Source organism: Xenopus tropicalis, chromosome 8, assembly GCF_000004195.4.
Source record: "Xenopus tropicalis strain Nigerian chromosome 8, UCB_Xtro_10.0, whole genome shotgun sequence".
Classification (NCBI taxonomy): domain Eukaryota; kingdom Metazoa; phylum Chordata; class Amphibia; order Anura; family Pipidae; genus Xenopus; species Xenopus tropicalis.
In genome coordinates, this window is record NC_030684.2 from 44,173,321 (window position 1) to 44,201,181 (window position 27,861).

Sequence of the window (27,861 nt, forward strand, 5' to 3'; positions counted from 1 at the left end):
TTATTTAATATACCTTGCCTTTAATGTATATCCTTATATAAATAGGTTACTAACAGCTTTCTTTGTGTAACGCCTCAGCATTTGGATTTATACTCCAAGGAAGGAGCTGGCACCATGAACACATAATTACCATCAGTACAAACTTAGATATATACGCTCCAGATTCAACTTAGCTTTATATGCTGAAGGAACAACGTCTAATACTATGCAAAGAAATCCATGTGCAGAACATCTCAATAAATAGCATCATCTACCCGGTTACATATTAAATAGGAACAAATATATACATACATACACATATTTACATATAAACGCATTGCATCCGATTCCTTGACATCCAGCACTATCTGGGCTGCTTTCTCTGCAGGGGTACAGACTGAGGGAGGTAGATGTTGTTCATAAGCAGTAACAAAGACAACTTTTGGTACTTCGGGTAATGAAAGATTACAACTACCAGCATCACCCCCACCAGCTCAAAAGAGCAGGATGCTGTAAAAGGTAATTCTGCATCAGCTGAAGTGCCGAAATGTTCATTATCTGTGTCCTGTTCACCCTCACAGTTAAAGGGAAAATAGACCGCCACTCAGGCATGACATGCCTTTCATTCTTTGTAATAAGTATTGTGTAGCCTGCCTTTTCCCCTCATGTTGGTCCAATAATATACATATACTGTTGTAATCAAATAAATAGTTTATGATTGAAACTGCTTTGCATATGTGGGTTCCTTTGCCATTTTGGCCAGTGATTGTTCCACAGCACAGTACCAAACATGGGTAAAATGTCATCGATTTTAAAATCCTTCTTTGAAAAGCTATTGCAGCTTGTGTCCTGTTTTACACAGTTTTGCTGTGTGTTGCTGCAACAGTTTTATAAGGTAAGGCCACTTTTTTTGCTTATATAACCTAATTGTTTTGGGTATAGATTTAGGTTGTAATGAACAGTACACAGAAATCATCCAAGCAGAAGTGACTTGCAAAATGCGTACTGGCACCTGGTACATATTTGATAGAACCAAGTTCAGTCTCTGATGTCATTGTACCAGCACAGGGAAAAAAAGTGCCATTATAAGCAATATCCTTATAGAAGCAGCCTCTCACCTCCATACTGGGAGATTGTCTAGGTGCTGGCTCCTCAGTCCACGATGTATAGAGGTGCTGAATTCCTGCCTTATAACACGGAAAGCCATACGGGCCACAGCATTTGTTCTACTAGGCCCAACGTGGGGCACCCAAACAGATTCTCTAGTAGACTCCAAGTTATGCCATGGCAGTTGTAAGGATTTTTGTGGGGCAGGAATATATGATTTAGATGTTAAGAAAGACCTGTACTTTCGTTCAGCCACTTTAGAACCTTCATTACTATATACATGTGCAGTGTCATTTTTCTCCTTAGCATTCCACGCCACCTTGTCAGGTGTCATTTTTACTGACCCAGGATTAGGTGAAGAAGTTCTGCTAGGAACCTTGATGTCCCTGGTCTCCTTCTGAGCCAGTTTGGGGGAGGACGTAGTTTGTTTCATACCCCCAGGCCCCTGGAGGGGAGTTGGGGCCGCATCTTTTTGTGCAAAGACTTTTTTATTTCCAAGTCCAGGATCACTACTTTTTAGAATTTTTGCAATGGGGCTTCCACTTCTACCCATGGAAACATTTTTCTGATTATCTTCCCTCTTGTGTTCAACACTATTACTTACTGTCGCTGCACTGCTGCTTTCTGACTTTAGGTCCCCTTTTCCACCACTACCTCCTCTATCAGGGGTATTGTGAAGCTCTCTCTTCCATTTAGAGCAAGGATTAGGGGGGTCCCTTTTTCCTACAGTATGAATAGGCTTTTGGCCTTTTGCTAATGGTTTGCTTTCTGAGTCTCTTGGCTTTACAGTTTTAGAAGTCTCATCCTGTATCTCTGTCATCTTCTCTTGTGTTGTTGAAGGTTGGGCTTTTGTTGGCTTACCCTGCTGTTTGTTTGGCAAGGATTCCATCACGGTTGTCCTGGTGTTGACAGAACTTGTCCGAATTAGCGTATATTTGATACTCTCAGGTTTAGAACGAGCTACTGAATGGTTGACAGTTTCTGCTGCAGGCTGAGATTTCTGAACTCCAGGCTGAGCCTGCAATTGCTTTGACATCCTTTGTTTCCCTACTAATTGCTTCAGAACTTTTGCCACAGGTTGGCATTGTGTCTGCTTAACATTTCTTGTTAAGGGCTGTACTAACAATTGTTTGGGAGTTTCATTCCCAGGCTGAATAGGGTCTTCAGCAGGCTCAAGCTCTGCATGAGCTGCAGACTGTCCTTGAGCCTCAAGCTCCGACTGTTTACACGATGGTTCAGGGCATCTAGACTCAGACTGGGATAGTGATTCTACAATAACCTCAGGCTTAGTTTGGTCTAGTGAATTTTGCTGCATTACAGGGTGCACTACTGGTTTGCTCTTCACCCTTGATCCCGATTGAGACGGCATTTGCTTAAGAGAATCAGTCTTTTTTTCATGCTGAGATTGACTGGAAATGTTAGGTTCTGGTTGAGACACTAACGTAGGTTCTGGTGCGATGGTTAATGGACTTGTCCTTTCAGTTGCACACTGCGGGACAGACTGCCTGCGAGAGACAGGCAGTCTGGGAGGCTCAGTTGCACTTTGTGGTAATGATCGCCTGCGGTTCGCAGGTACAGGCTTAAATTTCAAGGAAGTGGAAGTGTCCATTACATTTTGCAGTAGCAATGGTCTTTTATTTAGTGAACCAGACTGAGTCAGGGGTTGCCTCTTTACTTCATTTGGACTCTCACAGTTTGCTTGTGAGACGATCGTAGGATCTGTTTTGGTAGGACATTGTCTACAGGCTTCACTTGTACTTTCTAAGTGGGACTCTTCTGGTCCTTGAGCAGAAGGCACAATCTGGGCTGAGGACTGCTTAATAGATTCTCTTGGACTACCTGGTAGAGATTCTCTAATGTTCTCAGTTTCTAAACAGAGTTGTCTGGAATCATCTTGTGAATTCTGGATTTTGGTTTGGTTTGGCTTCTCATATTCAGGCCCATTTATTAATAACACGTTAGTATCCGATTTTGGTTGTGATTGTCTCAGGTTCCCTGTTTCTGGCTGGGTTTGGGAAACACCAGATATGTCCTGATCTCTAAGCTTCCCTACAGTACCCAGCATGTTTATCTCAGGCATATAAGTTGCTGAAGGAAGCGGAAGTACAAGGTCTGAGTGTTTGGTTGCCTCATGTGTAATCTGGGAATTTGGTTGGTTTGCAGACTCTAATTCATACTGCGGTAGTATTACATTTGGGGAAGATACAAGAGGCTGGGGTTGTAACCTATTAGCAGGCTTGAGTTCAGGCTGTGTCACACATTGTGTATCTTTATCTGATTCAGGCTGGGACTCTCCGCTAGTATCAGCTGTAGCTATGGGTAAGGAAGCTGCTTGTCTTTGAAGGCCATGGTGGTCTATTGACTGTTTGGGAATTTCAAAAACAGGCTCCTCACTTAAAGGACTAGATGTGTGACCAGACTTTCCAATTGATGGAGGCTGACTTGTGGCAGAAGCCTGGTGTGTGGTTTCTGTATTCATGTAAATTGTAGTACTTAAAATGTGAACATTTTTAGATTTTTTATATTCCATCTGCTGCTTCAGCAGTCGCTCAGATACTTCTCGCATTTGGTTAGCATTCTTCTGGTCCCAGTCTTCCTCGGACTTGTCTCTCTGAATTAGTTCTGGTATCGTGCTCGTTGGAGAGAATGAACCTGAAGAACGCATCCTACAAAATCGTAGACTAGGAGATCTAGTTAAACTACGTAGATTTCTCTCCAATGTGAGTTCCAGGTCATCCTCGACTGTCCGATTTTCTGATGAACTATAGGTAGCCATCGAATGCCTCTTTTGTAAGCGTTCTTTCTCCCACTGTAGACGGCGTTTATCTTCCCGCTCACGGTCTTGATTTTCCTGTACAAATAGAATAAAATCTTTAATTAGATTTTGTTTTATTGGTACTTTTAGACCTCCCACTGGCCCACTCACCAAATCAAGGCCATCAGAATGTATTATTTGCATATATCACTTGACAGAATGCTGTATATCACAAGACCAGTCACCCATTTTTTGGTTTTAGCCCACCAGCTTTTGATTTGGGCCCCCTTAGCGAATAACAAAGTTACAGATATAACAAAGCACTATTCTATCATTGTGCTGTAGTTACAAGAATATCTACAGCAAGTTAGTCCCAAATTATACCCTAATTAATCTTAAAGCTGAACTTAGAGTATAAGGGGACAGCAAACAGGCATATAAATGTCATCTCTTCCTAGGTGGCTAGCCTCAGTTTATAAACCACTGCCCTAGAAGAGGCCTAAAGAGTGGTAATTTCAGAGGGACACAAAGGAAGGGACCACTCACCTTTATGGCCAATTGAAATTTCTGACAGAAGCAGCTAAAAACTTTGCAGCATTCCTCCAAGCAGAACGTTTCTTCCTCCTCACAAAGAAATTCCACCAGTTGTTGTCTTGCCTTCTGTAAAGCCTTTATCTCTTTCTGAACTTCAAGTAGTTGGTCTTCTGTATACTACAAAAACCCATTTAAAAAAAAAAAAAAAAGATACTGTTACTTATTGATTTTACTATACCCTTTTTATACTTTATAGGTCATGGAATTAAATGAATAGATTGAAGCTAGAATGGAGGCAGAAGGCTGGGGGTAAAGAAAGCAAGGGAATAAAGAGGTGGTAAATAAGTAGAAAGGGAAGGATCAAATGAATTAAAGAGGGAGGGGTAAAAGACAACATTATGGTTTAGCAGAGTTAGCACAATGACATAACACAACACTTAAGGTTACGTAATGGTCCTAGTACAAATACATCTTGATAGAACGTATCTTTAACAGACATGTCCAGCATATGTAATTCACCACAAATTAATAAGGTAGCAATGCCCAGTCAATGCCCACCACAAATATTTTTCAGACTTTTTTCCACAAGGATGTACACTTTACCTCTATAAACTTGCCCATCTGTTCCCTCAGATCTTTCTGTTCTGATGCCTTCAAAGCCTGACGCATAGAAGTGACCCTGGACTGTAGCTTGTTAAACTCCTCTAACAACCCGACTTCAGAAAGCCTGGAAGAGAAGGGCACAAGAACAGAGATTAGATAGAGCACAATGAATAACTCCCCAGTCGCACGAAAGCCAATTTATAAATACGCCCATCTGTTTTTTGTTTTATAAATAAATGCCATTTATTGAGAGTTGTGGTTTATTATTATTAAGTTCCCAGATATCCACAAGCCTGGGCACTGCCCTATTCAGTAGGTCCTCTGTGCCAGCCTGTTAAGATATTGAAGCAGATCCATACTCCATTAACAAAAGCAAATATGCAGTGAACATTCTTTCTTACCTGCTAGCACTGCTGACATGCTCCAGTCTGTCGGTGAAAGAGAGCAGGCCCGCATTCTTGCTCTGTACCTCCTGCAATTAATAAAGGGAACCTGATCAGAGATGGGTAACAGATGGGCGGGATTATATAGCACAGCATCCAACTTCACACTCCAGTACTGTACATTTATATCTGTCTAAGGGAAGAATGAAGCTAGAAAATGGTGTATAGATCTGCTTGTTTGACTAGGTCACCAAACAAGAGGATCTTTGCACAGTTCAGCCGTTCTGCTGATGGAGAAGAGGCAATCTCGGTCAAGGTGGAGGGGTGCCAAATACATAGCGCTCTAGGTTGTGGGAACAACAATGGTTATCAGATACAGCCAGCTATTTGCTGGTGTAAGATTCTGGGAGCCATTGTTCTCAGTGGCTGATGGCAGCTGGTATCAGGCTGCAATTTAAATGCCTTGGCAACACTGCCAAAAATGTGTTAACCCACTAAAATGTTCTGCTTTGACAAAAACACACAACACAGTATGGAATTCTGCAGTCACATGGCAATTAGACAACCAATGCTTGGTAATATCTACACCACTCTATGGGCAAGAAATGCTCATTCTAAACTGTATAAAAATAAACTTTTTAGCAGTTAATTATGGCTAGCATCTACAAATGCAGAGATGGTATGTTCTGTGGGTATACTATGCCTTTAACTTGGAAGGCTAAAAATGTAAAGCTGCAGTTCCTAACTACACAACAATACATACAGTAACATTGTTCCACTACATTCACCAATGACATTAGATTCAAACTACCTGTTCTAGAACCCCAAAGCCAAATGACACCAGGCCTGTTATTACCTCAACCCTTTCGTAAAGCTGTAAGCAGTTATTATGTATCATGGGCACAGCAGATTGGTGAATCGCGAAATAACATCAGCACTAATTAATGCATTAATGTAAATCCTACTAAGCCTCTCAACCAATTATAATATATATAACCAATTAGAAATGACAACATCCCTGGGCTTGAAAAGAATATCCCAGTAAAAGGCCGGCAGGACAGCTATGATCCTTATTCCATCTAGCTACATACCATCACTACAAAGTGGAGCAAGTTCATCCCAGGCTTGTTGGCTTTTGTTTCTGCAAGTTTGAGGAGAGATGAAATCCGAAAGCCCATGGCATTCCCAGCATATCCACCCTACAAAGGATCCAACCAGAGGTTTCATTAATTGCACATGAGAACACAGCATGGAAAGGCCTCAAAGCATAAAAGGAAAAGGATGTATAGTGGTTGCAATACCACAGGATCAGATAAAGAAGAGATTGTAGGAAAGCAAATATTAAAAAGTATTAAGACAGTGTAAATATATGGAGTAATGAATCCCAAAAAGAAATGCTTAGACCACTCACAGCATTCATAAAGTTTCCAGCCTTGAGTACCAGCTTGAGAATGGCGTGCAGTTCCGAGCATTGCAGCAGCTCTGATAGCGAAACAGAAAACACAATGAATGTCTAACAAAAAGTGTGTCCTATAGGTATATCACAGTAGGCAGAGTAATTTACCTATAATTTAACTTATAGCAACCAGTCAAATGTTTGGTATTGGGTTTTACTTGCTGTAGATAGATAATTGCCCATAACCTCAAAATTAATGCTCCTAGATCACTGTCTACACTTCATTAATGCCCTTCACTCACTATACTGTTAAGTTCTTCACTGACAGTAACATTCCTCTTTTCACTTCATAGTCCTCATCTCTTTATCCCTCGTCAGCCCATGTAAAGCCTTAAAACTGCATACTCTATGCTTAAGCCTGCCTGATGTCTCTTATCCTTCACCTTATCTCTCCATCTCCATTCCATTACCGCTAATCACCAGCGAGCTCAAGTTTCAAAAACTTCCGAGGAAACACACTCGACAAAGAAACACTTAAATGACACTTACTGTTGTGATATCACTTTACAAGAGGATTTATATATACTTTTGCTCTCGCCCTTCCAAATAGTTAATTACAGCAAAGGCTCCACGTGGGAGGCACGTCTCCTTTCCTATGTGCACATTAATGTCTTGTTTGTATCCTACCCGTACAACAACAGAGTTCAGCGCTGCATGCTATCTACAAGTCTGAGACCATATACTATGAAAATGGTCAAGCCACTTCCTATGAACTGTATAAATAAAGCCAGGAGTACTGTTAACACTGTTATACATCCCTCTTATCCCTTTCATGGGACTGTCCATATTTGTAACCTAAATGTGTTGGAAAATATGCCTTACGGTCCAGTAAATAATATATCACTCTTGAAATGTCCCTTGTACACGTTAATACTGTCTAATACAGTTCATAAGGAAGTGTGTATTAGTCCAACTTGTGTCCCTCCAGCTGCATGGAAATAATATATTATAATATAATGGAACAGCTGGAAGACCATACTCTCACACAGGTCTCCCAAGACCTCAAGGTGAATTTTTCTATGCATAAACCAAACAAGCCAGCGGGTCCTTTAAATTACAGGACTGTAGGCCTTTTGCACGGATCTGTTAGCGGATGGTGCTAAATTGTAGATATGCACAAGGCCTACTCTGTAATAGGTATATCTACAGGGGGTGCAAGGGTTGAAATTGTACCAGAGTCCAGAACCTTACTCGAAACATGATCTTTATATTATATTATTTATTTACATTTATATCCGAATTACTAGCTAAAAAGGTAGCTGCTATACACCTTGCCTCTTCTTAGATTTCAACTTGCTAAATCCTTATAGTCTGTTCTATAACCCCAATAAAAGACTGCTTGTTATTCTCACCTTACTGATTCTATAAAAATGAAAAGCGGTTTGGATCAATCTCAGGAAGTTATTGGCCTATGTATGTAGCCAAATTGATGCCCCCGGCCAATTGATATATTGTCAGAACTCAAGAGACATATCCATTGTGCTAGTTGGAAAATCCAGTTTGGAGAAGACAAAATAAGGCCACAGAAGTAATTGGCACAGGTACCCCATATAATCCTATATTATGTGACAAGTGACATAACCAAGTGCTGATTATGAGTATGTATTATATATATATATATATATATTACAATTAATCATGGCTCTTGTGCATTATAATGACGGTTTCCCATGACAGTGAGCACAGAGGTTCTTTGTTTCCCGGCAAATCAATAGACCTTTTTTAGGAAGAGATCAGAGAAATAATTGAGCCCTTACAAACCTAGGTATAATTAAATCATTTAGAGTTTGTCCTGCATCCAAAATGTTTTGTGGTTTTTCAATTTACTGCTCAGCTGAGCTCGTAGAACATGCTATTGCCCTACACCTATATCCAAGAATGAAGAATAACGAAGAATAATAATAATGAAGAATAACTCACACAGCTAAGACAACTCAAGTTTAAAACGTAGTAACATAACATCTAGCCATTGTTTTACTTCACTTATGGGTATTATCAGGCAACAACTGCCCCCAAAAACATAACACACAGAACTCTTTATACTAGGAGGTGATCTGAGATGCATTTTCAGCAATCTAGACAGTAATGGCACCAATGACAATAATGGAAAGCGTCAGTAGAGCCATGACTAAAGTCTGGCTTATGGCTGGTATTTTACTACCCCTTTTGTGATACTTGAAAAAAAAAAATACAGTCAGGTTTAGGAACCAGAAGTAACAATTACTTACAAAAGCTACCAGATCAGGGAAAAATTAGCAACATGTAGATCTGTAGATTAATATTTGGCAAAAGTATTTTTTTTTTTTCATGTCATTATCACTTTAATTATTTTCCAGGCTATATTTCCTGATACAGGACAACCCACAGTGCTTCCCACTAAAGTCATTAGGACACGATCCATAGCAATCTACACAACTACTGTGACTTTGGCCTAAATGGTGTTTCACAAAATGTTTTGTTACTATTACTGGTCCTTGATAAATATGTAACCCCCAGGAAGCATGCAGGAATTTAAAGGTTATTATCTATGGGTACACTTGTAATTATTTCTGCCATTTGCCTTGTGGCACGCTTGTTTATATCCTTAGCAAATACCTAATCAATCATTACCTCCCAAAATGACACCTCATTTTGAGTCAAGTATTCCTTTAAACAGCCATGAAGCAAACAGAGCTTTGTATACATACAAAGTTTCCTTCCCAAGGAACTTAGTCTTATCTGGTTACTGAAAATACAAACCAGAATATATGGGTTTGATTTAATGTTTTGAAATAAAAACTATCATCTCAACAGCAGAGAGATACTGGTATTTGTAGTTCATGACCAAAGGAAGGTTGGCTCTTGAAGCAGTGCATTATTACATTTTTAAGCCAAGTTCTACAAGAGAGATCAAGGTTCCATGAGTTAAGATATGTAGAGCATAACACACCTGTTATGTTTAATACTTTTATTTCATAAAAAAAATAATAAAACATTGCTCAGAAGAATGAAGGAAGGCTGCAAGCTATGGCTAAACTCAGCAGGTGCCAGATTCACATGAGAGAGGCAAAAGCAGAGCGAAGAGAAGATGCATCACATATGCCTCAGTCATTCCTTGTTAAACAGGTTTATTATGTGAAACCAAAAGCACACCATAGAGCCAACCACATAAAAGGGACAAAATGATTGCAATTATAAGTTACATTTTTGGCTGAAAACAGTTTAAGAGTTAAAGAGTCATACAGAGAAATCAGTACAGTTCTGGTAATATGTTGTTGCCATTGGTTACTACACCAGGTCATTCAACAGTTAGCATTTACCCATAGCATGGAAATATGAAACATAACAGCTGATTGGCTGCCATGGATTACACATTTTAGGTTATTTTTGTTTCGTTACTATAAAGCCTCATGTGTTTTTGAGATTAGAGAATATCCTCTAAAATATACACCAATGCCTGCTGATGTACAGAAGGGGGGACTTCATTCTCTATATAAACTCACTATACATATATAAACTCACTATACTATACTATACATATAGGGAGCCCATACATAATTGGGACAGTTTCCGAGTCATAGGGGGATCAACGAGGCTCTTTGCAGATGTATTTTTGTTTCTGGTCTGTAGACATCATTACCGATATCTTGCCTCCTATCTCATAACAATGTAACACATGAGAGATGCACTCAATCAGGATTTGGCCACATTCTAGCACCTTTTGCAGGATCTTGAAAGTGTTGACCTGAACCAAATTCAAACCTTTAAAAGATGTGACTTTAAAGTTCTGAACAACTGAACACAGCAATTTTTTGTTCAGGATTGAACAAATATGAGAAAACTAAAATTGCTATATGAAGGTATAAAAGGGGTAAAAAGGTTAACTCCTTCCAACAAGCATTTCTTTTAACTGACTGAACAAGCACACCACCATGATGCTGTCAAGTTCCCCAGCTAGCATCAAATATGATTTGCCCGACAGTAACTGGGGGGGGTCCATGATTTCACTAGAAACTCATATAAACAGTGGGGGAAAGTAAACATTTGCAAAAGACATATGTGATTTAAACTTGGTCTCCCCTGTAACCAAAGCAAATTGGAACCACAGGAATGTGTGTAATACTCTCCACATCACAGCATTCTTGCACCTCTCAAGGTGAGTTTAGACACTCCAATCAAACGTTTGATTTCCCTGAAATGACCTCACCTTCCCTGAAGAACCCCCCTGGAAATCTAGAAGGCAGAGCTAGCAGGAGTCAGTAACAGGACATTAATCTGTATTTAATCCTGGAACTGCCAGTCTCCACTCTCCAATTGCCTCCACATGTTGTTTGGTATAGCTCAGCTCTAGGAGGAAAATGGGGACCAGGCATGGGAAAGCGAAGACATGAGCTAAAGTTAAGGGAAACTACAGCTAAAATGCTACTTTCTCCTGTATGATAAAAGGGATCATTTAATTATAGAAGTGCAATTTTGAATGCAATTTGCCAGAATGCAGTCCCCCCCCCCCACCCACACTTCAAGCATAATTGCAGCCACGAGGAGCAGTTCCACTTGGCGCAATGCCATCTTATAGGGAATATTTGCGCTTTTTACGTAAATCAGACACAACTGCACTGAAATATTTCAGTTAGAACGGTCTCATTTCTGGCATCCAAACGATTCCTGTACACTATTTATAGACACAGCCTGCTGTGAGAACCCTGGAGCTACCATCACCTTTGAAGTAGGGGGAGTTCCAGGGTTCTCTTGCGTCAAAAGGTGTATTTGAAATTGATTCAGAAGAGGAGGCAATATGGACACGCTGGAACCAATCACAAGGAGGGGAAAGTGCAAGTACCGCCTTCAAACACATGTTTGGCCATTAAAAGGCCTGGTTTACCTTTGAGTTAACTCTTAGGGGTATATTTAACATGCTGTGTAAAAAGTGGAGTGAAACATTAACAGTGATGAAGCCCAGGGCAACCAATCAGCAATTACATTTCAACAGTAGCAAAGCAACTGATTGGCTGCTATGAGCCACATCACCGGTAATGTCTTACTCCACTTTTTACACAGCACGATAAATATACCCCTTAGAATGTTAAAGAATGTTCGATTCCTAGCAACTTTGCAATTTTTTACAGTTTAAGAATTATTTGTAACAATAATCTAGAAAGAAGCAAAAGAGGAAGCTCTTTTGCTTCTTTCTAGTTTTCAAATGCGGGGTCACTGACCCCAGTAGCCAAAAACTATTGCTCTATGAGGCTACAATTTTATTGTTACTATTTAATACTTCTTGCCTCTTCTATTCATTTTTCTGTCTCTTATTCAAACAACTGCTTGGCTGCTAAGGTAATTAAGACCCTAAAACCAGATCACTACTGAAATACCAAACTTGAAAGCTGCTGAAAAAAAGCTAAATAACTGTAAAACCAGTTAAAAAATTAAGACGAATTACAAATTGTCTGAGACTATCAATGTCTACATCATACTAAAAGTTCAATTTAAAGGTGAAATATGAGCTGTTGCGTTCTTGAAATGCAGGGCCTATTTTGAATTCTAGTCCTAGCAAGACTCCAGCCTTGCCTAGCATCACTGTCCCAGGAAATGACCTTCATATGTTGGTAATTATGACATATTTCTAATGTTAGAAGCATCACTCTCAGATAAAGCTGTATGTTTTCTACAGTGGTTTTCCTTAGAATTTAGGAACTCCTCACTGGGAGTTATAGTCCCTGAGCATCTGAAGAAACCTGGAGAGGTTTAACCATTCTGCGAGCAAGGAAAGGAAATACAAGTAAATGGAAACATTCATGAGATAATGGTAATCCTGTATTATGGTATTAGCTTTCTATGAATATTTTCTGTTTGCTTTCCAGTTGCTTTAGTGCTACCGTGACTTTAAATTTAATCATGGCTAGATATGACGTGTTGATTAGAAGAAAGGCAAAGACTCCTGGTGGATTAACCACACAGAGGAAAAAAAAAAGAAAATGTTTGCAGTTCCAAGAAGGGCAACATGATTTCAGTGTGGATTAATGCACTTCCTATGTTTGAATGTTCTGTGCAAACCTCTCAGCTCTTTTTCCTGGTGATAAGAGCCTGTCTCTGCAATTAATTTCACATTTTGGCTGAATTTATATTATACAGCTTTTAAAAAGTATTTAAAGTGATACTTTGCCTTGGAGAGACTGCCACTGTGTGACACAGACCCTAATTCACTTGGCCTAGAACCAGGATTTGCTGAAAAAAAAAAAAAAAAAAAAAACTAAAATACACCAGGGGGCTTATTTAGGATGTCAGATGGAGTCCTTTGACTGCCTATGTTTTTGACAGATGACAGCATTGGTAATATATGACTAGACTAACATTTGCCTTAGTGATGCTGGGCAACGAGTGAGAAATTTGCTTTCATTATTCTCCCTGTATTGCACTTATCAAAGCCGATTGGTTGCTATGATTTGTTACTCTTAATAGTGAATGAACCCCAAAATATTTCTTTTTTACAGAGAGGTATTGTGTTTTTTGTTTTAATTTCTACTGAGTGTGCCTTTTGCCACACAGTGATTTCTCCGCTGGAGGAAAAAATATCAATATCGCCTCTTACCGGCCCAAATTTGGCCCACAGAGCACTCTTTTGTGCCCTGTGCGTGCAGTGACAGGCAAATTACAATAACTATCACTGCATACAAGAAAGCAGGGGCCCCTGCACCCCCCAATGGCCCCCGACGCCTTCACACCCCCTTCCTCCACAGGGGCCCCTAACATCCTCTGACCCCCTCCTCCGAGCATGCCTAAATTGAACCTGCGGCATGTCGGGAGACCAAAGGATTGCGGGAGCGCCCCGGGGGCATCGGGTCTGGCCCTCCAGGGCCCATCGTGTGTTTTTTTTTTTTTTTTTAAACATTAATTCTAATTCTGTTTAATTCTAAACAGAATTCTACATTCTACTTGGACTGTTTCTTGCACACAGACACAAGACTTTGACAAAAGACAAGTGGGCTCATTTATCAACTCTGGGCAAATCTGCACATGACAGCAACACAAAGTAATCAATCAGTGATTCGTTTCTTTTAGCCAGCTGCAGTTACAACCAACATTTGATTGTTTGCCAGGTGATACTGCCCAAGTATAAATTTGCCCAGTGATGACCCCCAATATTAAGCAGTAAGAAATTAGGGCCATTTCTCACCTTCTGCAGCCCCTTTAAGTTCTCTGGCTGTGGAGAGCTGAGACACGAGATTGGCATGGAAATCCTTCTTTAGAATCAGCGCCTCTAGCCGCAAGGTGTAGCTATTGGGAAAGCACCAGATGTGATTTACAGGAGTTTACACTGTGTAACAGATATTTTTCTTTTTTTTTTGTTATATATGAACAGCTCAAGTCTATTTCCCCTCTACCCCTGAAACAGAAAGGGGCATATATATCAAGATGCCAGATCAGGGCTCATCACAGAAAAAATCAACCACTTTCTATCCATTTCAATGGGATTTTTAGAAACATATTTATCAATGGGTGAAAGTTAAAGTTCACCATTTGATAAATACAGTTCTCAAAATCACACAGGAATGAATAGAAAGTGTGGGATTAGAGCTCATCACAGAAAAATGCACCCATTTTGATAAATCTGCCCCTAAGACCATGGTGAAAGGAAGTGCCAAGACAAAGAATGATATTGCAGGGAGGAGTTTAGCAAATAGCTATAAACATAGCAGAAGATCTCCCTTATCACCTGGGGATGCCCTACTCTGAGAAATCTGCAATCTCCTGATTGATTTCCTATACAATTCTTTTACACAAAAAGAAGCATGAAGACACACACACACATCTACTCTGCACACTACTTTAATTACACTTAATAACCTCTCCTGACCGTCTCCACCTACTGTACTTCCCTTCCTTCCTCCTATTATGCTAGAAGCTTTGCTGACCACTAAAAAGGGAAAGTGATTGCCAGCCACAGAGAAACCTATTCCATTCCCTCTCCCACCATTAGTGCTCCTTTCCTAGCTTTCTCTTTCCTCTCCTGGCTATTCACTCACCTTCATCACAAAACTTCCCATTCAGAATCCACTCACTGCCTTTTTTTTTCCTGGACTAATGCCTGCCCAGGGACTGAAAGAATCAACTCTTTTTTTGCTTTTAAAGAGAATTAATTCAAATTTTAAATCCAGGCATAAGGCTGATGGCTTAATACTAGCAGGCACTGAACTGGGAGGGGTCCTGCAAGACTCTAGCTTTATGTGCAGTGCCAACCTACCTTGGAAGCTCTAGCAATAACAGCATGAAAAGGTCTGCTTCACTCAGCCTGCTCCTGTCCCCCTTAAATGCCTGGAGGCGTTTTATCTGAAAAAGAAATATTGGGGATTGATTAATTTTCCTAAGTCTAAAGGTGATCTTACACACACCAATATTATCATACGAAACAAGACTTAGTTTTAGACTCAATTCTACTAGATACTGTATATCATGATCTGGATGAATGAGAATCTTCATAGACATATGAAACAAGGTTTTATATGACATTAAGTGCGCGTATGGTGAAAAAAATGCAACCGATATTGGCTAAAGCCTTGGATATTGGTTGTCTCATTGATCAGACAGGATGGAAATTTTAAATCATCAGACAGAGTTAGATATTTTTTGTTTCTGCCTGCATATCGGACGATTCAGCTCTTAACATCTGTAGAGAAAAAAAAATTCTCTCTCAAAAGATTTGTATCCTTTATGGCCACCTTAATACAGTATCTGGCTGTACATGTGGCCCACAGCCATTGGCTCTGAAAGTAACCACTGTTCCTCTAAGCTGTGTACTTGTACGCGCACACACAAATTTAAGACCAGCGCACATAATTTGTGGTGCACACAAAGAATTTTGTACTGCGCACACCAGTGGGCTAAACTACAAAGAATGACATATATCCTGACACAACCCCTAAGCTAAATGTGTAAAATACCAAATAGGGTGCTCGTTCATAGCTATGGATCAAAATGGCCTGCCAGTGGGTCCTAGACAAAGGCAATTCCCATCAGTCCTTTCTAATTTTCACCACACATCTATATAAATCTATAGCATTTAGCACAATCTAATTGTTATGACAGTGGGCACTCAATGTCAGGATCTCTGGTGAGCCCTAGGAGGTCCAGTCTGACAGTGGTTGAAGCTCCAGCAGCTGGATAGCTGTTTCCTTCCACAGAAAAAGTATTACATTTCTAAAATAGCATTGGCCTTGGTGCACAAAGAGCATCTTCTTACCTCATCCCTTTCTGGCAGCTGCTTCAGGAGTTCCGAGAGTTTCTCCGAGCTGTATTCTTCTGCCTTACCCTTCCTTATATCTTCCACTATTTGTGCAGCTGACCTGCCAACAGAAACACCTATGAACTTGACCACAAGCACAGATGAAAAGGCACCATTTGAGTGATTGCTGCACTCAGACTGCTGGTGGAATGAGAACAATTACCTCCCCCACAAAAAGGATCTGCTTACTTTTGGCAGCAATTTTACAAGCTCACCATCACATATTTTCAGATAAATGGTTGGCCATATTTTTATATGGAAAGAATAACAGCAGCACTTTAAACCAAGGGACTGCTTCTCTACATATATGCATAACATTAACTGAAAATATTAGATCCCTTGACTTAGCTAAGGCAATCCCTAAAGACTTAGCCAGCTGTCAAAAATGTATTGAACAGCTATGCAGGAAGTCCTAAATGCTGCAAGCAGTACAGCAGTTCACATTCATAGCTATAACTCCAAATATACAGATGAGGAATACAGTGTGGAGAGAAACTACTCTACATATTTTACAGTCTTTTAATAGTGAAAGCACATTAAAGATACAACCTACAGGTATGGACAGACAGAAATACATTTTCCTTTAGGCGTTACTACAAGCAAATTGAAATCTAGCCACTCACACAATATGTAAGAAGAGGTTTTTCTGGTTCATATATTCTCATTGTTGCCTTTATCACAAATATAAAGCATGTTTTTTTTTTTTTAAATTGCTTCAGTCAAATCCATGTTGCAGAAATAAAACAAACAACTAAAGGGAGTCAAACTCCTGTAACACATAATTATAAATATATAAATATTGGTGGCCAAAATAAAGACAGGCAGTCATTAAGGGTCTATGACTAAGCAATATAACTGCGAAACGCGTCAGGTAGTTTCTTAACTTTGTTCTTGGTGATACTGTTTGACTTATCCTGTGATTCAAAATAAACAACTGTTATAATTAAAAAGAAATTATGCTTTGTCTAATTTCTCAAGCGTATCTAAGCCTCAAATCTTCATGAAAAATGTCAACATAATTAATAGGGTTCAATTAATTTGAAACTGGAAATTTTGTAGACCTTCAAAAGAGTACTTTTTATTTTGTAGATATTTACCTTTTAAACTGTTTGAGGAAAATACTTATATTCATGCTTCTCCGGGAATCCAGCAGAAAAACCTGCAATATAAAGTGATGCAAAAATAAAAATGAATGCATTTCACACCTAAAGAACTTGCCACCACCTCCCATTTCCAGCTCTTCCTGCAAAAGCCATGTCCCTGCAGGTTCATATGGCTGCCTGCCCATGAAAAACTTCCCCTTCAGAACATGCGACAATGGTGAATTAAGCAAATAAGCCACAGGAGACATAACTTGGAATTCTCATTTTTTTCTGAATTAGAGGTTAAAAGATCCACCCCACATTATCCTATTTCATACAACACAGGGCCCTGCTGTTTAAAGGGGTAAAATGCTTTTCACATATATGCCTGCCAGTGTCACCCCAGGCACAAATCATAAGGTAGTGGCTCCTAGTACAAAGTACTGCACTTTAATAAATATTAAGCCATTTATTTGTATTTACATCAGGAGAATAGGAGCAGAAACCTACATGAAAGCAGAGAGGGATGAAAGGTTTCCCTGCAAGGTGCAGGCTCCAAATTCAGTCATGAAAGGCCCTCATAAATGGACAGATAATCAGTGCTAAATTGCAGTCCTGCTTACAGATTAAATGCAGATTTTATTTTTCACCTGTCCAAAAAATTTTTTTGATCAGTAGTTTTTTGCAATTATATTTTTAATTTTTAAAATCAAGAGTATTAAAGATTTAAATCATGCAAGCTGCCATTCTCTTAAGTCCCCCCTTAGCCAGTTGGATGCAAGGTGCAGGGCACTGAACAGCATCAGTCAATAAGCTCAATGACATGCAACTAAACCCATAAAAGATGGGGCACGTGCAGCACCACTTGATGCCTACACCTCCTTCATATCACTGGCTTTGTGCAGGGTCCTTGGACACAGCCATGTTGTCTGCAATCCCTAAGTTAGGGGGAGTGCAAGGAACCTATAAATGACAGAAGCACAACTTGGAAGATAAAAATCTTGAAAATGAAATGAAAAATAAAAAAAAAATACTGTAAAAATGTTTTACTGACACAAGCAAAGGTGAACATCACCTTTAAAGAACAGGAAATTGCTGTGAAAGACATTTGTAATGGGTATATAGTTCCAAAAGTAATTTGATACCCTGTTTTTTTTTATCTTTATGTGTGGGATGTTGCATTACACTCCTGTTTGTCAAGTCTTGTACAGTGATGCACTGTATTATTACTGGCAGCTATAGCCTACAACAGGCATTTTTAACATTTGGGTCAGGACCCCTACACAGGGTAGGGCGGGTCACCATTCTCCATCATGCACTAAGGAAGAGCAGCGGATAGTGATTACAATAAATTTCATTAAAAAAAATCATTGGGTCACAAAGCCGATACTTAATTAATGTAGGTCCTAGGAGAAAAGGGTTAGCCTAGAAAGTAGCCTAGAACATAATATATGCTTGTAACAAAAATGACATGGTTGAGCTAATTAATCTAGATTGTAGTAGTAGATTGACTCTCTGTATAAATAAGTCCATCAACAAAACAGAAAAAAAAAAATCAGCTTGTGGAAGGCTAGACAAATCCCATAGGTGTGCCAAAATCATTCCTAATATATAAAAGAAAAGCACACCATATTTCTGTCCTTTATTATTGATTGTCAAATTCAGACTATAGGGGAAACCTGTTTTTCACTTTTTGTAGGCCACATTCTTCCATGATGGGGGGGGGGGAAAATGCTATTGAGCATGTTAGCTTTCCTTTTTCTTTGAAACCTCTAGGTACATTACAGGTAAAGGGCTCGTTTGGCTGATCCATTTCTACATCTGGGCAATTGTCCAAACTAGAACATATAAAAGTAAATGGCAGGAAAATGTAGCTCCTGTAACTTCTGCAGCTGCTAGTGCCTTATACATGTGACCAGACACAGTCTGACCAATGGGGTCAACAAGACAACAGATTAGCAGACACTATGTGTTGTCCTTATGTACCAATAAACATGTGTTGTGGTAGCCACTTGATTTGGTTGTCTAACCTAATTAGCCAATGACTAGATCTTTGGAAAGGGTGAATAAAACTGCAGAGATCACAAAGGAATTCATTAGTGGGGTTCCCAAGCTACATACAAAGTCTTTTTCATCAGCTGTAGTTTTAGTTCTGTGTAAATCCACTCAACCAATAAAGGTAAGTGTGCAAAACGAATGCCTTGGGACCTCGCATAGAGCTATATTTGACCAAGATTAACTATGGAGTCAGTCATAGAGGTAGTCTTTTAAGAACCACAACACCACAATGAAAACAGTCGTTTGTTTTGGTATCGACACAGTGCCACTGTAATCTTCCATTTGACTAAAGCACGATACCAAATGCCACCAGTCCGATCAGAAGAAACGTAAACACTTTGTAGGTTAATGGAATTGCTTATAAAAAGAAACAGCAAATCCTCTGCAGTATAAACAGACCGTCTATATGAGCCGACTGCTTATTTTTCTATTGTGAAACACAAGAAAACCAATAACAACATAAATTCCATTCCAAGACATGGTGTAAATGCAAGCAAGAGGAACAGTCTGACAGAAGCCTTGGTCTTTGTCAGTATCATTTCTGTGTGAACTTTTCCATAAATTCTCACCTGACCATCAGGCTATTACTATACACCAGAGATCCCCAACCAATGGCTTATGAGCAACATGTTGCCCACCACCCCTATAATGGTGCTCCTAGTAACTTCAAAAGTAGGTGGCCATTTTTATATTTATGGCTTGGAAGCACGAAGACAGTTTTACTCCAGTCCACATGAAGCTAACAAATAGCCACCACAGCCCTTATCTGGCATCCTAAATTAACTATTTTTCATTCTTGTGTGGCTTAACAACACTTTTTACATCTAAGTGGTTCACGAGTAAAAAAATGTTGGTGATCCCTGCTATACCGACACTAAATGGCACAGGCACTGCCCTCAACTCAATAGGGTGTAGAACAAAGAGTGGCTGGTAGAGCTCAAGCTGATCATCTAGTTAAGCCCCACAACACAAATTGTAGTATGTATGCACAAAATTGTGATCCAAGGACATGTACTCAAACAAATAATTGTTATGTACCATGATAACATACATTTATAGGTTGTCAAGCTTTTGGTAACTTCTACTTTGAGACATGATTGAAGACAATCCCAAGGATGCTGTTGTTGCTTCTTTTCTTACATACTAAATGGAATTCACAAAACTGGAGTAAATGTTATTCCTGAGTTGCAACCAATTGTACCTAATTTGCTTTCTACTTTACTGTAGTTAACAGGCCACTGCTAACTGCTAATTAATACTCTGTGGACTACAATTTCTCTAGTTTTATGAATTTGTGCCCAAAGCTATTCCACCTTATTTCTTCCTCCATAGACTGGCCACCATTTTATATATAAGAAGTCATAATATACCAAGGCCTAATAATATCATTAGAAGACAGATCATTAGAATATAATAAGGAATATTGCTAAAAAAATCTCTTCATGGCACAATTTTTGTGTAACTCTATTAAGCCTTACCTTGTTCAAGTGTGAATCCCCTAATGACATGGTCCTGCGTACCAATAAAGAATTTCTTTTTTTGTCTTCTTCTGGTTTCCCAAATAGCTCCTCCATCCTTCTTGTGTCAATTTGCAGATCTTCATGAAAAAGCTCTGAGCTCCACAGGCTGGGCTTGCCCTTCACTTTCTCAGGAGGTATGGCCTCCCAGTTGAAGTTGCGTAATCGTGACCGTTGCTTGGTGTCAAACCTTAAGATTGGGCTCCCAGGAATCATACAGTTATTCAGATTAGGAGGTGGTGGGGGTGGAGGTGCTGGAATATCCACTGGAGTGGAAGGTTCCTGGACATGGAGGTCACTGTGTTGGGCAGAAGACTCTTCAAGGAGGCTAACATCTTTGGTTCCCATGTTCATACTGATCAACATTTCCTGTACGAACACCCCTTCCCAAGCTTGAGTCTATACCAGCACTGAGACCTAAAGCAGAAAAGAAATAACAAGCACACACTAAATCAAACGCATCCCATGGCTCATTGAACAAAGTTACGTGTAACATCTGTCAGAACAAGTGATAAGCCACAAGAATTCCAGTTTTCCAAACAATATGAACCTAATGATAAATTGTCTGTTTAAATACTGGTTTTACTATACTTTATATTGTGCCAACACATTAGGCAGCGCTTTATAGAAATTGCCCAATGTTCACATCAATCTCTTTCCTAGCAGAGCTAATAATTTAAGGACCAAATCATGCACACTGGCTCTTGATTAAATTAACTCTAGAGCCTATTAACCTTCCTGTATGTTTTCAGAGTGTGGGAGGGAAACAGAACACCTGGAAAGAACCCACGCAGACATGAAAGAACATGCAAGCTCCATGCAGAAGGAGCTCTGGTGAGAAATTAACTCAGGACCCCAAACATTTAAGGGAGAAGTCCTAACCACTGACCCACCATCCTGCCCTACCAGACCTAAGTGATTCATCTGAAGTTGAATAGCAGTACATGCCATACACGGGCAGATTAAAGATTCGGATATGGCTCCTTCAGACCAAGTCAGCAGCTTATCTGCCAGTGTATGGGTCCTCCCCGACAGCCTATTATATATAGATATCTATGGGGCAGATTTAAAAATCCTTTTGGATAGGGACAGCATCTGTGTGTTTATGCTGTCCTCTGCTGGGGGCCAAAGGATTGGATCAGCCCAATATAGCCAAAAACGGAGGTAGTCAAATCAGGCATCCTCACCAAACGAGCAGATCTTATTGTGTATGGCCATTGCTACTTCTGCTGACAGACTGTTCTTGTTCCAAGAAAAAAATAAAAATAAAAATCAATAAAAAAAAAACCAAAACTCATGAGACCCCTTTTAACACCTCCATGCCACAAACCACAACCAACACAATGTCCATATTGTTTCACTGCATGGACTGTGAAAGGCACAATTTGTTCTAGGTCTCTTGACCTGTATTAACCAATCAAATGTTTGCTTTGTGGCAGGCCACTAAATACTAACTTAATTGGCCGACATGGATTTATGAAACAGCAACAAAAAATTGCACTACCCACTATGAATTAACCTAGGCAGACTACTATACATTTAACTAACTCCACAGTTTACATGCCACTTACTTTATCTGTACATGTGACTACCAACAATCCATCACCTTGCTCAGGCAAGTAATACTTAAATGCTAACAGGCTAGTACCCAACTTGGATCAGTAGTAACTGGACCTGGCTGCATCCCCTGACCAATACATGACACTTGTCAGTTATGGTATGGCCATATAGTCATCAAGCTCTGGTCCAGATTAATTGATTTGTGGGAGCCACTATCACCTGTATATAGAACCAACCCAAACCTGTGAGTTTTATACACGTTTCTAGTATAATTCGTCAAATGCCATTACTTGCAACTACCTGCATGGAGGTATAGTAAACCCTAACTGTTCAAGCTTTGCTAACACCTGTCACAACCCCAGACCTATGTATCCATAAAACCTGCAATACTCAGTACCAGCTGTCATGCAGCCCTCCAGCTACTGGAAACTATCCATTTTGAGAATCCTCCACTAATTAATGACTGGTCTTTAGAAGCTACATAGCTGCTGTTTTAATATGACCGGACCTTTATAGTAGGTTAAGGTTGACCTGACGTGCCCTTAGGTGAGCAGTTATGGGTCAGCTTGCTTTAAGACAAGATTCAGTGTGTATTTAACATGCAGAACTCAATGAAATCTACACAGTAAATTTTGACTACAGAGTGTATGTGCATCAGACACAAGCACACAAGTTCCTTGTTTTATTTTTATGCCTGACACACTTATCAGCGCTTACAATATGCTTAGCTAAGGCCACCGTGTAATGCAGTTAGAGTGGCTGCTGGTTGTTGAATGAAGGTTTAAACACATACAGCAAGACAACGTGAATACTAACTCACAAGCAGCAAGTTGGCCATACTGTGCGAGACTGACTGGCCATCCACTGAAAGATCTGCTCATCTGATGAGGTCAGCAAACAAGTGGATTATTTCCCCAATATGCCCACATTGAGGCCAAACAATCAGATCACGATGACAGGGATACAGGCTGTCTGGCCGAGGACCGCATCAACGAGCTATGTGTCTCATCCTGACAGGATTGTCAACCCTGCCTGATTGTCATCTGGCGAATTTTTGGGCAAATACTGGTCAGGTAGGCCCGTTGGAGGGCCCCATACACAGGGTCTGTGCATGGCCATCTTCAAGCAGACGAGAGTTTAGTGTTTATGGCCAGAACATATGTAAGCTTAGTTAGTTTTAGACCCTGTGGAAAAGAAAAAATGACTTGCCCTTGAGATAATGTTTAGGGCCACCCAAGCAAAGTAACGCAATTACCTATTGTGGATATTTCACAGAACCACGTAACAAGACATTTTTAATATTCACCAACAATCCTTCACTGAACATCAGTGACAACCCACAAGCCACCGTAGCCAAAACAGCCCCTAGGCTAGTATTACTGCTCTTAGCCACTGCTGACTTCACCACATAATTTGAACCATCAATTTATTCAACATCAATTTACAATTTTATTGGAAATGGAGAGCAATATCAGAATAACTGGAAAGAGGTTCCAGTTCATCCATATGTGGGGACATACATCATCTGTATAACCCATGGTGCACCTTTATTTATCAACAGGTTTGTTCAGTCACTTAACCCTTTTTAAGTATTAAGTGTGCAACAGGACTCACAACCTACGTGTAGGCAATTAAACCTTTACTACATGTTGTAATTACACCCGAACCTTGACACTGTCTCCTTTGGAAGCTTTTATTGCGTCTGTGCATACGCTGCAGGTACTATTCAGAACTAGAGTGGACTCCCCTAGTATGCAGTTGCCTGCAGTACATGCATACGTGCCAATTGCACCTCAGTGGCAACTATCCCTGGTATTGTCACAGGATCTGTAACATTTCTCGCAAGTATAAACGCTTATCAGCTGCTCCCTTCTCAATCTGAAATGACTGGTTGTTAAAGGGGATATAAAAACAAAAATAAACTTTGCACAATGAAATAAAATATTTTCTTCAACTCAACATAATAAATTGTTTAGAAATGTTTGTAAAACCTAAAAAGTAATTGCTACCAAAAGCAGCATTGCTCTGCTCCTGTGCCTTAACCCAACTTAATATGGTTTCAAATTGTTTTAATGCACTGTGCATATATACAAGGCCACCACCCTGACATATAAGGGGTCCTAAAATTAGGGCACCCTTGACATGGGACACCTTAGACTGAAAAAAGCAACTGACAGGTTGCCATAGGGGTAAGGCTTGTGCAGAAGTGTGTGGGGTTTGGGTTGTTTATGAGCAGAATTCTGGCATAAATGGGAATTTAATAGAACAGATTACAGGTATGGCTGCACATGAGAGGGAAGGGCCCTGTTAATTTAGTAGTATGGGGCCCCATGATTAATGATGGTGTACAGTGTATATGCTAATATATATCATACAGGCCCATAAAGACATCTGCAGAAATAGAGCTGGCTTTCGCTATATTGCTTAAAAAGCAATGCCAAAACAGACAGATAATTATGTTTTGTTTGCAGTTACCTTCCCATTTATTAGACAAAGTTTTGTTTGTAAGTGTACATCCACTTAATTGTCCTTAAAATCAGTTGTGATCAACCTATTTAGTATATGAGTCCCATTTATCTTGTCCTATCTTGCTGGGGGTCCCCATAATGAATTGTTTGAGACTATTTATTGTTGTCTAAACTACAGATAAACTCAGAGGATAAGGTCCAGTGATTAAAATAATGTATGCCACACAGGAAATATTTGGTGTTATATTTGGAGATGCAGAACTTGGAGTTTTTGTTGCTAAAGGAAATTCAGACTTAATTACACCCAAGAGGAATGCCAAACTAAGTGATCTGCCAATGGATTTTTTTTCTCTTAAAAAACAAACTTACAACAGAATAGAATGAAGGGAAATAAAACCCACGGCAAACATTTCGGAGATAAGAAATTCAGACGTCAATATTCTCAAACGAGCCATCACGTGACAAGTGAGCACAGGTCTTTCAGACTGTTCCTCTAGTTAGAGAGTCCTGTGGAACTCTGAGTGAATAACACATTGTGACAGTCAGTGCACATACATGGCACACATTAGGGTACCAAGGCAAAGCTTAGGCTGGGGTCAGACTGCCACTACTCTGCTTTTTCCTCTCTAAAAATGACTAGTAGCATCCCTGTGACTGCAACCAGGGAAAAGTCAGCTAAGACACTTGCTGAAGAATTCTGTAGGTTCAAATACCCCCACCACCAATGGAAAAATCCTTTTTTTTTTTTTTTTTACCAATATAACTAAACACCATAAGTGGATTCTGTAAGTCACTGCATTCAACATAAAAACCCTATTTACTGCATTCATTATAATACCTGTGATTATACTGACCCAGCCCATGCCAACCTCAACCACCTTCCTGCACAGTACAACCACAAATGATCACTATGCTTAGGCCGATCACACTTAACCATCATTCCTACGCCAAATCCTTATATGGAGCTATAACTGCTTCCAAAAAGTAGTGTGAAATAAGTGTTGAAATGAGTGTTGAAATAAGTATATCATCAAGATAACACCTATCCATCAATTATCACATTCCCTTTAAATGGTGCTTCATTTTACTAAAAGACACAGTGTTATGCCTCTAGTACTTTATTTTTTCACCAAGCTAACCTTGTGTTTATCCCAATAGTTCTTATAAGAACTTACCCGACTACCAGCTCTGCCATGACTCAATGTACCAAACACCTTTTCATGTACACTGGATACACTGGAAAGGTAAAATAATTGGGGGTGCCAAAATGTTAGGCACCCCCCACTGACTGTAATCGCTGACCATATACCCCATGCTGGTGCTCCTGTTATGAGGAAAGTGCACCAGTCCGGCGTAGCTGCTGTGATGCTCTTCAGTCTGTCTTCCATTTTACTAATCCCGGGGGCTGGCGCATGAGCAGTAGGGTGAAAATGACGACTTTCTTGTTACAGTTCAGTTTTTCACTCTACTGCGCAAGCGGCACAAAGACAGAAGGAAGAGGATCACTTTCTCACAGTTACCCAGGGCTGGGGCAGTTTTGTCCTAACAGGATCACCAGCCCGGGGTATAAGGTAAGTGATTACAATCACTGGGGGTGCCTAACATTTTGGCACCCCCCAGTGCTTGTACCTTTCTCTATGTACCAGAAGCATCAGCTTAATAACAACCATCCTAGGACTACCATTAAGCATCTTTTAACAAATAATAAAACAATAATATTGAGCCCATAACTATGTTCAGCTTGATCCCCCTTTAAGATAGGCAGACAATACTCCAGATATTACTGAATGACAAGCAATCCCATTAGGCTATTGCTAAGCACCACTAAGGAAGCCCAGGCCATGCTATGACATATAATAAAAAAACACTTAGAAAGTGAGCTTCCTTAGTTTTTGCTGCACTACAACTGTGTTCTTTGTCACACTAAGGTTATCAGGAGATAAACACCACCCATTATACTTTTCGCACAACGAATTGTGTCATTCTAAGCACCTTTACAATATACAGCAATAGAAATGTTCAGTTACATATAAATGTAATTGCAAGTGAAAGCAGCATCTGTCTGGCTCTTGTTTTTATCCTGCAGTCATGGTTCTGACTCCTGAATAAAAACCATAGAAAACTCTAGCTTATTAATAAAAATGGAGTTTAATACGACTTGGGTATTAAATTGGCATAAAATGTTAATTCTAATACCAAAGACAAATTAACAACTGCCAAAGCTGGAATTAACGGTTATTAACACCAGCAAAATGTTGTTATTAATGCAAAAACTCACACTAACTTTTACTTGACATGAGTTGAGCTCCAGATTTTCATGGAGAAATAAGGTACTACAAATTGGTGATCTGAAGGAAAAAAAAATGAAGTGTACAAATCCACCACATTCACAAAATAGAATAAAGCTTTTGTGAATCTGATGTTCTGTTAAATCAAATAATATTCCCCCTTTTTGTGACCCTCTCCCATGAGAAGTCGAACTGACTTTTGTTCTGTTTCAGAAGTCAGATACTGCTTCATTTGCACTAACATTTACACTGAGTTATCTAATGTATATTGGAAAGTTGCTTAAAAATGTTTTCCCACTATGTGAAAAAAAAGTTTCTGAGTGAAGTTTCCCTTTAAAGTTCAGCTTACCCCGACTGTCTGGCTTGGCGATTGGTCCCCTTTTAGCCTCCTTGCTCTCTTCTCTCTGAGCCCAGTCCTCTGCCCATCAGGAAGCCCTAAATCCCTAACTGTGGGGCACCATCAGGATCCGTGCCATGCAGTCTCAGCAGCACCAGCTTGTCTCTTATCCCTCTCCTAGAGCGGCTAAACAGCTCCGGCTGCGCACTGCACCTTTATCTCCATCAGCCACACACACAGTGCCTCCTTTATCTCTCCTCTGTGTGTTTTCCTATTCGTCCTGCACTTATGTTGCTGTGTCGCTTGCTGCAGAGACTTGCTGTAAAGTTTGGCTGCGCTCTCTCTCACTGCTCTACTTTCCCACTTGTGCCGGTCTCTGTGCCCTAACCCCGCTCTCTAACGCCCAGTCTGCATTATGCGCATGCGCAGCGAGGCTTGCGGATTCTTCGCCTAATGATGAGCTGATCAGACCCAC

The 27,861-nt window shown here is 39.9% G+C and overlaps 1 protein-coding gene across 1 annotated transcript; it reads right to left on the reverse strand.

Moving 5' to 3' along the window:
- On the reverse strand, positions 1–27,861 carry LOC100496216 (FH2 domain-containing protein 1). The gene is made up of 12 exons (XM_002934907.5): positions 27,399–27,861; positions 20,695–21,150; positions 17,174–17,235; positions 16,035–16,137; positions 15,039–15,124; positions 13,971–14,071; positions 6,773–6,843; positions 6,453–6,560; positions 5,380–5,450; positions 4,979–5,102; positions 4,388–4,552; positions 1–3,937 (listed from the first exon to the last, which is right to left on the reverse strand). The coding sequence occupies exons 2-12, from the start codon at positions 21,097–21,099 to the stop codon at positions 1,094–1,096; spliced, it is 4,140 nt and encodes a 1,379-aa protein (XP_002934953.3). The 5' UTR covers positions 21,100–21,150; positions 27,399–27,861; the 3' UTR covers positions 1–1,093.

What these genes read in the sequence shown, in the direction of transcription:
- LOC100496216 (XM_002934907.5), bottom strand. Translation starts at nt 21,099, where the DNA reads ATGTTGATCAGTATGAACATGGGAACCAAAGATGTTAGCCTCCTTGAA. An exon ending in GGGATTCACACTTGAACAAG is followed by an intron (nt 17,236 to 20,694) that starts GTAAGGCTTAAT and finishes TTTATATTGCAG; the next exon opens with GTTTTTCTGCTGGATTCCCG. An exon ending in TTCCTCAAACAGTTTAAAAG is followed by an intron (nt 16,138 to 17,173) that starts GTAAATATCTAC and finishes TTCTGTTGGCAG; the next exon opens with GTCAGCTGCACAAATAGTGG.